The sequence below is a fragment of the Spinacia oleracea genome, chromosome 2 (assembly GCF_020520425.1).
Source record: "Spinacia oleracea cultivar Varoflay chromosome 2, BTI_SOV_V1, whole genome shotgun sequence".
NCBI classification, from domain to species: Eukaryota; Viridiplantae; Streptophyta; class Magnoliopsida; order Caryophyllales; family Amaranthaceae; genus Spinacia; species Spinacia oleracea.
The window spans coordinates 113,695,067-113,707,145 of NC_079488.1; the positions used below are offsets into that span (position 1 = coordinate 113,695,067).

The 12,079-nt window shown below is 34.6% G+C and overlaps 1 protein-coding gene, 1 long non-coding RNA gene and 1 other non-coding gene across 11 annotated transcripts in view; 2 read left to right on the plus strand and 1 right to left on the minus strand.

Moving 5' to 3' along the window:
- Nucleotides 1-2,392, minus strand: part of LOC110791665 (uncharacterized) — a 44,391-nt gene extending 41,999 nt beyond the window's left edge. For 2 of the 9 annotated variants that reach the window (XR_008928549.1, XR_008928547.1), the window contains exons 1-3: nt 2,068-2,388; nt 1,702-1,767; nt 1,523-1,595 (exon numbers count right to left, since the gene is read on the minus strand). This is a non-coding gene — a long non-coding RNA (uncharacterized lncRNA). Of the gene's footprint in view, nt 1-1,522; nt 1,596-1,701; nt 1,768-2,067 lie in introns of all 9 variants that reach the window. The other 7 variants (XR_002534217.2, XR_002534197.2, XR_008928546.1 and 4 more) reach the window with 6 other exon arrangements.
- A 4,612-nt stretch (nt 2,393-7,004) lies between these two features.
- On the plus strand, nt 7,005-9,438 carry LOC110791125 (pentatricopeptide repeat-containing protein At1g09900). Its single transcript, XM_021995906.2, has one exon. It carries the CDS (start codon nt 7,338-7,340, stop codon nt 9,183-9,185), a length of 1,848 nt encoding a protein of 615 aa, XP_021851598.1. The 5' UTR covers nt 7,005-7,337; the 3' UTR covers nt 9,186-9,438.
- A 1,464-nt stretch (nt 9,439-10,902) lies between these two features.
- TRNAR-CCU (transfer RNA arginine (anticodon CCU)) lies at nt 10,903-10,975 on the plus strand. Its single transcript has one exon. It is a non-coding gene; the product is annotated as a tRNA-Arg (tRNA).
- The last annotated feature ends 1,104 nt before the right edge of the window (nt 10,976-12,079 follow it).

Here is a 12,079-nt window from a genome sequence, read left to right on the forward strand (position 1 = left end):
AATTCATCACTTCACCAAGTCTCCCGATGTCTAGGTTATATGAATGTACCAATTCTACCTCTCCCAGGGATTTGTAGGATTTTAAAGAGGCTAAGAGAAAAATAATAGGCATTCCAATTCAATCACTTATTTAACACAGTTCTTAAACAACTTAATGGGATATAGGAGTTTTTGAAACCAAAAAAACATCCACTTATATCTTCGTCTTACATTAATGTGTATCTTATACAAAAGAAAAGACCTAGTACTTATATTATACACCCATGGTGCATTATGTGCATATGCATTGTAATTGTTTCTAAACATGTGATGAATAATAGCAAGAATAGCAACTAAAACCTAGATAGACAAGTAATATTGAAAATAGTACAGCATTTCTTAGTAAAACCTCTTGGACTAAAGGAAACTTTGGTAAGCATGTATCACTTAGAGTGACTACGTGTGTGCCTATTGTTCATGCTCATATTTCTTGCTTATACAATGCTTGGCTGATACTTCAAACATATTACTTACATTGTGTTGATTGACTTCTTTATGAAGTACTCCCTCCATTTCACCTTGTTTGACCTAATTGACAACATACATCTTCCAAAACTTGCTGAAATGACTAATTTAGCATTACTACATTTAACATTCAACTAAGTGTATTCGTAACTAATAAGAATCTAGAATAGTCAATTTCAAACATCCTATAGTAAACAGTAAGAAAGCCCAGTAAGGAGAGGAGTAGAATTATGGGCTCTTTTCCTTCCTTTTAGTCTCGTTATCATATCGATCCAAAAAACCCAAACCAAACCTATTTTCTTAGTCAAAGTCATACACTGTCCAGTAACAAAAAATGGATAGGCTCTATGGAAATGGCCCTTGTTCTAAACTCTCAAACAATAAAACCATATCTCACCACATACTCTTAATTAAATCGGAAAAGTAACTCCTAAAAGAACTGAATGGAAAACTGTTTGAACAAGTATAACACCTGTAACAAACGAGTTCCAATGTCCTTTCTGCTAAGCATCATCTACCACAGTGAATGAAATGTGCCAATTTGAAGGCTGAACCGGAAAATTAAGACACCTAGACAAATAATTTATGGTTTGGAGGGGAATGGAATGGTAGATGGCCAAGGTTTCCAATGAAAGCCACAAAGACGGCAAATAAAAAGTCCTTGTATATTGTAGATGGCCAAGTTTTCCATACCACAGACACAGTTGCAGCCAGTGAATAACATATATGCTAAAATGACTAAGAACTTAAAATATTTGTTACATCGGTATTTTATGCAGTTATCATCAAACTAACTAACTAGGTAGCCACCAGAAACATACAATCAGCAATTCATCTTCTTCACATAGTAGTACATGGAATCTAAACCTATATTGATATTTTAGAGATTAATATGCCACAACATTTATTTCTACGATAAAGCTATATACAAGTTGAACTATAGTAATCCATATTATATATGGAACCAAGGTGAAGGACAATCTAATCAAGTAAATAATAATAGCCAAGGAATACTTACTTGTGAGTTGTAACCAGCAAATAAAGAGTAACGTATGTTCCAAATTGCTTTCCTCAATACTCTCCTCATTCACCTTCATCAAAAATGTCAATAAAGAGACGGTCAACATTTAACAATGACGTGATAGGCTTATAGTTACAAATAAGAAACAAAGTAATTTCAAAGTGCTGCATTACTACCAATGAAGGATTCGATTTTACGAGTTCGGCGATGAATTAAGATGATAGAATCCTTCAATGCAAGTCCTGTTTCAACAATAATACATTATACATCTATTATTAATTATTGTACCATATTCATCTCTCAACAACAAAAATTAAGCGGCAAACAACACCTATATGCAAAATCTAGCAAAATTTGCAAAAATAAATGTGTCAAAATGCGACGGAGTGATAATTACAGATAAACACAATAAGGAACCTCTAAAATCAAATCGAGAAGAACAAATGCAAATTAAATGAAGGCAAAAGCGTATGAACAAATGCAAATATCTCAGCACTAAAAACATCGATCGAAGAAACGACAGAATTAGGTAAAAATCGCACCGTATAACTCTGATCAGCAAAATCGTTGCCCTAGAAAAGCGATTGAAGGCGCGAGTAAAATTGAAACCAGAAAAATCATCAAAACTCTTCGAAAATGAATCGAATTTTGTGTGAAAGTCGAGCGATGATTGATCAAATGCGTAGTAGAATCAAACTATGAAATGCGATCATTGAACTGAAATCGCAGGAATAAAAATTGAAGGGAAGATTGAGAGAGAAACGATGTGTCTCCTTGAGTGAGGCATAGTCTGCATAGAGGGAGAAACTTCCTTTGGGTTCGGGAAATCGAAAGAAGGAGCGAGAAAAAATATCTGGCACAGTGATACACTTATACCGGGAGTTGCGGACCCGTTTAGATTTCCATCGATTGTTTACGTTAGTTAAGTAGTCTAGTCATTTGATTACCGCCTAATTACGTGATTTGGTTCAAGATCGGGTCGTACCCAAAGGAGTTGGACCGGGTCGTATTCGGGTGAGGAGTCTTTTGGGTCGGTTTAGGTCAGATCATCTAGGTTGGATAACTTTAAAATATATATTTATATTAATATAAATAAATATATCAATTGTTCATTTTCTACCATGTTTATATTCGGGATGGATCAATTTCAGGTCATTTAGTTTTCAAGTGGGCGTTGTGTAATTTAGGTCAAGTCAAATCATGAAAGGGTTGATTCCCTTGCCGAAGGAAGTGCTGAGAGAATAGAGGTGCAGAACTAGTGATTCCTGTAACACCCCGACCCTTGACGGAGTCGGGTTAATCACCAATGCGAATCAAGGGTCAACAATTGTCCTCAAGAACCAACACAAGCTCTTCCGGCTGCATTTTGTCCTCACTCATGCGCACCCTGAAAATCTTCCCAGGAGGTCACCCATAAACACGCTTAACTGTGGAGTTTCTTGGGGAATGAGCTCCCTAAAAGAAAGATGCATCTTGTTGCTGTGAGTAGTATGTTAAATTTCATTAAGCAATCACGAGGGGGATTACAATTCCCTTGCCGAAGGCCGTGCTAGGAGAACAAAGGTGCAGAACTGGTGAGAAATTTCATACACATCCTTCCCATTGAAATTTATTCGTTCGTTAGCCGAAACTTCTCTACCAAAAGGTGACAATAGTGGTCTCGGACATCCATACAATGCATTCTTTTCGATCTTGAACCCACTGAACTGTACACCAAACACTATTCCGTAAATCATTATTAAAGTCAGTCCGAAAAAAGAATAAAGCTTCTGTTTTAGTATATGGTGTTTCAAAACGATCGAATCTCGTCTACGTCATTTATCGTCTTTTTCTTTGGTTCTCCTGGAAAAAAAGTTGCATAAAGATTAAGATAGCTGGAAACACGTGGCACACGACAAGCATGCCAACTTGCGAAGCACATTTCTTGAAACAACAACATCGGCTCGCCAAGGCCCATGGAAAATGAATCCCCCCTTAAAACATGATGTAATTTGGCATTTAGCTTTTTGACTTAATAAATCATTATCACTTTATATTATTATATTATCACCTTATATTATTATACCAAATCAAATAAGCTCACCAGGATTAACCACGTAACCACCTCTAGGTCCTCTAACACCCTATGTTTAATAATTTATTTATATCATTATAAATCTTCTTTAATTAAAGAGAAAAACAACTGAAAATCATTCCTATAACTATAGAATCTACTTCGTATAATCGACCAATATTCAATAGTAGCATAATGTGTGATAATTATAAGTTGCAATATTTGCCGACGTCTAAAGAGGCACGTGCTATTGTTTAGTGATTTAAGTACAATAACTAGTTGGTGTCCTTGACGATATCCTGGACAGTAGAAAAATGGATTAATTAGATTCTTATATAACTCGGTTTGAGTCTAATTTAATTTGTTACATTACAATATATCTTGCTTTGAATATGCGTTAATAAATTTTAACCTGTAAGGATTAATAACTCGTAAAAGTAATGACTAATTAGTGATCGATGTGATCGAGACTATTAATAAATGATTCAGATCATTTTTCTCATTATATTGATTTAACTAGCTTTTGAGCCCGTTCAATGAACGGGCACTTACGTATTGGTTATTAAACCGTCTTTTAAAGTGCTAATTTTATTGAGGGTTTGCGATTTTAGTGCGAATATATGATTTATATAGAGGTAAGATTTGAAAGTCGATAAATTGTACTCCGTATACATTAGATGGTGATTTATGAGTGTTAAAGCGGAAAATGGAGTGGAAGAGGTTGAATTGTAGAATGTATAAACTAAATGGTGAATTGATGTTGAATGAGCAAGATAGAGTGAAAAAGTTGTTAAAGTACTTCGTATAACAACTACAAAAGGAAAAATTGGAAAAAAAATATTTATGTATGAAAGATGGAGGTGACACTTGTCATATAATAATCAATAAGATGGATATGACACTTGTCATATAATAATCAATGGTTATCCTTTTTAAATACTAGGTATAGACTAGATATAGATATGATTGTGCACGTACAAGAAACAATAAAATGAATTTGCATAGCGGTTAAAATATGTGACTAACGAATGAGAGGTTACAGGTTTAAAACCTATAACTAATATTTTTTCATGCATGATATGTAATTCAGTTTAATCTATATTAATAGAGTTTTTAATTATTCATTAATGAGACGGTGCTTCTGGAAAAATGTAAGAGCATGATGCTTCTTTTTGGGGTGTCGTTGCTCAAGTGTCACACATACTCCATAATAAATTAATAATTATGGAATGCTGTAGAAAAAATACAGTGGGTACTAGAAACTTAAGATTGACTAATTACTTAATTAGATATTGATTAACTCAAGGTTCAGCAGTTAATTTGGCCAATTAGCTATGCTGCCGACGTGTGGTCGAATATTTTAGCTTGTCAAGTGACTCAAGTGGATTTGTATTCTGTCTTTCTCATTGAGAATCGTTTACGAGGTTGTTTTCCACAAAACTATATTGTACCGTGTATTATAACTTTAAGAATATTTTACAAAGTTACATTTTTTTATATATATTTCCTATTGATTTAAAAATCAAGTCAAAGTTAGTACGTAAATAGTAACAAACTTTAATTGATGCATCTATTTAAAAAAAGAAGGGTATATTATAATGTTCCAACGTAATTTTTTTTAAAAAAACAATTGTCACGATCCGGGTGACTATGCACCGAATTCGTTAGGATTCCAAAATCGAAACCTGGACAACCACTTATGTTTTTTTCTTAAATGGAATCAAACTCATTGCAATAGAATAAAGATCCAAAATGGAGTATCCACTTACTTTACTAGTTTACTCACCTCTACTGTTCCGTTAGTTTCAACGAAAAATAATTCCTATGAAAAATAACTTTGAAGGAAAAGCACGTACATGAATTATTGTTTTCTTACAAGAAAGGTTAGTGAGAAAAATGAAATGAAAGTGGGAAGGAGAGGATATATGGAGTAGAGAAATATAGATGTAACATATAAGGGGGGTAAAGAACTAAAGATGAAAAATGTGGCCTTCTTTTTACCAAAAGGGAAATGTCCACCCATGGAAAAAAGATCCACCACGGGCAGACAAACCAAACAAAAGGAAATTTGAAAAATTGTTTTTCGGAAAAGTGTTTTTTGTCAAAATAAACGGAGCTTAAATGTAATGTCTATGCGAATCCTCTACACCATCTTGGCAAGGGTTTATTAGATGTATGATTGTATGACTATATTGTGTAACAACATTTTTTAAACTCTTACTACGTATGTATATATTTAATTTTTTATACTCATCTCCTATTTCTCACCCGCAACTTGTCATTATTTCTCAATATTAAATTTTCAAACATGTTATGTCATACCACCACGTGTCACCCCCTTTTAACCTAACATGACACCACATAAGCAATGATATGGAAGGTGTATTCATATAATTTATGTCATGGATAAATATAATTTGCAATTTAATCTAATCTATGTCGTAACTTGCAATATTGTCTGATGATCAATATTCTTCCTCGGTAATCATTAAGTAAAATTACATTATAATGGTCACTTTTATGTCCATTATTGTACATTCGATATAAAAAATACTCTGTATTACTTAAACAATTAATACTGACTGCGAATCACTCAGAAGTTACTCCAATGCATTATCCCACTTCTATGATATATGACCATTTTGTCAAATCTACATATATGCTATACAAGATTGATTAGTAAAACTCCCTACAAATTCTAAACATGAGATACACAAATTATCAAGGCAGCGCCAGAGGACACTAACTAATTGTCGAGTTAAATCTACAAATCGAGTTATACCAGAGAATGATTATAAGAACCGAACACATAACCTAAGTTTATTCAACACCCTTTCTTCCGAATTAGTCTCAGTCGAAAATTTCCCAAATACCAACCCCTTGTATAACGTCCGACCTTTTCCGACCAATGACGATCGGTAATCACTTTATCAACTATTTTAAGAACAATACCGACCATTTTAGGCGGTCAATAATAACACATTTTCTTGTAGTGCGAGTCAGTTATGGACGTCACCAGTCTCTCACTCTCCCTACACCTCTACTTGTCAAGTTTAATACTTCCTCCGTTCCGGATATATCGCACCATGGTTGACTTTTATTCTTCTAACCATTACTTTGACTCTTAATATCTCTAATCGTGTGCAACTAAAAATTATAAAAAATTTATATTTAAAAAATATATATCATTACGAATCTAACATGATCCACATGACTAAAATTTCCTTGCGTACGAATCACAAAAAATGGCCAAAGTTGTAGTGTAAATAGTGAAAAAAACAAATGGTGCGATATTTCTGGAACGGAGGAAGTACTTCTTCAAAGTAAAGATCAGAAGGACATAAGCCCAAACCCGTTACCATGAAATTCTCAAATAGTCAATTCAAAAAGGCCCTTTGGGCTGCATGATAGATCGATAGCCACAATTCCACCAAATTCCACAAACCAGCAACTTGTTCTTGTACTCTAAACTAAAACCTCACTAAAATCTCACCCCATTTCTCTCTCCTTCGTCACCCTTCAAACGCTCTTTTCCTTCCACAATCCGCACTGCAACAGCCTAACCGGATAAGAACCCAGGCGACTCTGTACCGGAAAAGTAAGCGTCCCTCTTTCCCCAAGTAATTATCCTTCAAATTGTTCAATTAATTTTGTAGGGAATTTCAATTTCATTAGCAGCAATAGAATACGAATACACTTTTCATTTCTGTGTAAAATTATGTGTTAAATCAATATATAACATATAATTAAGGGGTAATTATGGATGTAATGATACCTGCTAAGCAAACCCATGAAGGGTTTTGCTCATTTCATTGTATTCAAAGCAATAATGGTGCAAGAACTAGAATTGGTACTAGGGTTTCAGCTAATTTTAGCTCCGAAAAGGGGTTTTTAGCGTCTAAGATAAGCTATATTGAATTATCAGTTGATTTCCCTGATTTGAAGAAGGATAGGGTGTGTAGGAAACAGGAGAAAAAGAAAAACTTGGTTTATGCTGTTTCTAAGGATGAACCTTTAGCTATTAATGGTAGAGTTTTCCACAATGAGAGAAACTCTGGTAGGCGATTCGAGGATGATAGTTCATCTTGGGCTTCTGCTGGTCCGACTTATGATGAATTTGAGAGCAATAATTATCTTCGCCGATTGGTTAGGAATGGGGAGCTTGATGAAGCTTTTAAGTATCTTGAAAGTATGGTTTATAGAGGTGATATCCCTGATATTATCCCCTGTACCAGTTTGATTCGCGGGTTTTGTAGGATGGGTAAAACAAGGAAGTCTACTAGGGTTTTGGAAATTCTTGAGGAATCAGGAGCTGTACCTGATGTAATAACTTACAATGTTCTGATTAGTGGGTATTGCAAAGCCGGGGAAATGGATAACGCACTTAAACTTCTCGATAGAATGAGTGTTGCTCCGGATGTTGTGACCTATAACACGATTTTGCGTAGTTTGTGTGATAGTGGGAAGTTAAAACAGGCAATGAGGGTTCTTGGTAGGCAAATGGAAAGAGAATGTTACCCCGATGTGATCACGTATACAATTTTGATTGAAGCAACTTGTAAAGAAAGTGGGGTTGTTCAAGCAATGAAGCTTCTTGATGAAATGAGAAGCAAAGGTTGTACCCCCGATGTGGTTACTTATAATGTTCTTATAAATGGGATTTGCAAAGAAGGGAGATTAGATGAGGCGATTGATTTCTTGAATAGTATGCGGTCACTTGGTTGCCAACCAAATGTAATAACACATAATATTATTTTAAGAAGCATGTGTAGCACCGGAAGGTGGATGGATGCCGAGAAATTATTGTCTGATATGCTCGGGAAAGGCTGTTCTCCTAGCGTTGTTACCTTCAATATACTGATCAACTTCTTATGTAGAAAGGGTTTATTGGGTAGGGCAATTGACATGTTGGAGAAGATGCCAAAACATGGATGTACCCCTAATTCGTTAAGCTACAACCCTTTACTCCATGCATTTTGCAAAGAAAAGAAGATGGATAGGGCACTTGAATACCTTGGTATTATGGTTTCTCGTGGGTGTTACCCCGATATAGTTACCTACAACACACTCCTTACAGCTTTATGCAAAGCTGGGAATGTTGATGTTGCTTTGGAGTTACTGAATCAATTAAGTAGTAAGGGTTTGACACCTGTTCTGATTACCTACAACACAGTAATCGACGGGCTCTCTAAATCTGGGAAAACAGAACATGCTTTAAAGCTTATGAGCGAGATGCAGAAGAAGGGTTTACAACCAGATATTATTACATATTCTTCAGTTGTTTCAGGGCTTAGTAGAGAGGGAAAAGTTGAAAAATCAATTAAATTTTTCCATGAGATAGAAGGATTAGGAGTTCAACCGAATGCAATTATCTATAACTCTATTATGTTGGGACTTTGTAAGGCTCGAGATACTGCTCGTGCTATTGACTTCTTGGGTTATATGGTATCTAAAGGTTGCAAACCTACTGAAGCTACATACACCATTTTAGTTGAAGGTATTGCATATGAAGGTTTATCTAAGGAGGCTTTGGAGTTGCTGAATGAGTTGTGTGCTAGAGGATTTGTGAAGAAAAGTTCAGCGGAACAAGTAGCTGTGAAGATGTAAGCTCAAGATATATAGGCTAGTAAGCTATGTTCTTGCTTTCTGCTCAAAAATCAGTTTTTAGTTCGTTGTTACTTGTTACAGCTCTGTTTCTTTCATTGCTTAGCTTAGTAATGTCAGAATTCAATTTTGTTTGTGGTCAAGAATCTTTCTGTGATAGTTTAGTATCAGTATGTTTATTGAACTGATCTCTTTATCTCCCTGTTATAAACTCGTAATCAGTTCTTTAAGAAAATAGTTTAAGAGTTTCCCGTAACTGATCTAAGTATTCACTGAAGTTTCATGCAGTATGCGAAAGCAGTCCGTTGTACAGACTACAGAGTAACCATGTTATCTCTTAGAACTTCAAAAGGAGAAAAGAAGAAGGGATATTTATGTTCTGTTATACTCTGTATTTTGTAGTCTGCTTGCTCATCTTCAAAGATTCTGTATCAAGGGACATTGTAGTTTGATTAGGTTAGCTTATAATATGTATGCAGTAATATGATATCCAAGAAGTTGAAGTATGCATACGGCAACATGAAGTTGTGAACTGGAATTTAATCTCACAATATTTTATTCCGATTTTTACGGGTAACAGGAGTAAGACTCTGTTCTTTTTGGTTGAATTACAGTTTAGTTCAATTCAATTCAGGTCCTAGCTCCGTATTATTTGTGTAACTTATAAATTGTAGTCTCAATTTGTGAGGTGAATGTCAAAGAAGGCAATATTGCTTCTTCTATTGGCACGACTAATAGCGGGCTAGCATATGGTATAAAAAAGAAAGATATATAGTATAAAAAAGAAAGATAACTCGTCTCTTTGGGGAAATGATTTTAACACCAAAAAAGTCGATTTGGCACATCTATGAACATTAAACAATAAGGTATTGCAAAATCGATTTCGACATGGATTCTTTTTTGGTAAATAAAGCTTTATTTACCTTACAAATACAAGGAAAAGCAAGGTTGACAACCCTTCCTAGAAGGCTAGGAGTAGACCTGTCAAAAATCGACCCGACCCGAAAACCAACCCGAACCCGATTCGAAAATACTGGGTCCTGAACAAGATTTTTGGAGCCGTAACCCGATTTTATCCGAACCCGAGCAACCCGAAAAAAATGGGTCGAAATTCGATCGAACCCGTTTTGGACCCTCCGATTGAAAATCATTGTATTTATAGTAATAAAATGACATTATGAGAAAATTTAAGCATAATAAACACATTGTTTTTACTATTGTTGTGTGTAATATGATTTTAATTTGAATTATATGCCATTTTATGGTTGAATTTGAATAAATATAAACTTGTATAGGAAAATTTGTTAATTTGTACCCATATTTTGTATATTTATCACCTAAATTAATGAAAATATTAATGCGGATTTTAAAATCTCTCAACCCGTTGGATCAACCCGAACCCAAAAGTTCCGGGTTTTGAACAAGCATTTGTAGAACCGAACCCGAAAATGACCGACCCGATTCAACCCGAACCCGAAAATAATTTTTTTACAACCCGACCGACCCGTTTGACTGGTCTAGCTAGAAGGCATTCCAACCGAGCAAAACCTAAAAACTATTACACACTCAGCAATATCGACATAGATTCTTACTGTATGATCTTATATTTTTCTATTAAAAAAATGATCTTATAATTCAAGTTACATCATTTTTGTAGATACTTGTTGTTATGAGGACATGTTACTTTATGAATATAACGGACATACTTCTGTCAACAAGAGCGCCTGTAGCTCAGCGGATAGAGCGTCTGTTTCCTAAGCAGAAAGTCGTAGGTTCGATCCCTACCTGGCGCGAATATTTTTTTTTTTTAACTATAAACGTTTTGCATTTTTAGCTTTTTTAATCACATTATTATGAATTCCAATTTATCTTTTACTATATCTCAGGGTATTTTACTATATCTCAGGGTATTTATTTATCGAGTCACGAAGTGATTAGATGCACAATGAATCAATAAACACTGTGCGCATAGGTGTACAATCCTAACTTGTCCAAATTTCGGCTTACTTTAATGTGTATTTCTGATACTTCCGCAACAAAATATCAGCAAAAAAAATATCCTTTGTTTATTACATTCCCTTTCAAGTTCCAGCAGGCAAAAACAAATATCAGAATTAGTCAATTACTGTTATTAATTGTGAAGAACTTATTATAATCGGCAACTAATAATTTTCCCTACCACACAACAAAAATCCTGAAAGACTGATGCTGATCTTTTAGTCCCTACAATCTGCTCTCAAGATAATTAACTATATACTTCCCTCTTTGTTTTCTTTTCTTTTTCCTCTATATTAATTCAGCAAAATTAGAAAAAATAAAATAAATACAATTTCACTATTTTTCTCTCAAAAAAAAACTTACTAATTCGTCTCGAAAATCGAAAAATGGAGAGAGATTATTCATCAACATCTCCTAGAAGTGAAAAGAGTGAAGAAGGAGGAGGAGGAAGAGTAGGATGTGGGGGGTGCTTGAAGGTGAAGCTTCCAAAAGTTCCAATAAACTATTTATGGATTAAAAGCAAGAATTACATAAAGAAGACTAGTAAAAATGCTGCAACAAATGTTTGTGTTGTTCCTCAATTAAAGAAGGCCAAATTTCATGGGGATTTCAGGTATGATCCATTAAGTTATGCCCAGAATTTTGATGAAGGTGTTGTTGAATATGATCAAGATGATTATGATCATGGTTTTTCTTCTAGATATGCTGCTCTTCCTAATTCTAAACCTACAGGGTCATTAATTGTTTGATTAATTGATTTTTGTAATTAATCATCTGTGTTTGTAAGTTTTGAGCATACGTACTATGTTTTGTACAGTACCATTGAAGATGTAATTGTTCCCCTATACATATGTAAGTAGGTAGGATGTTTGGCAAATGGCTTTTTAGTAGCTTTTTCG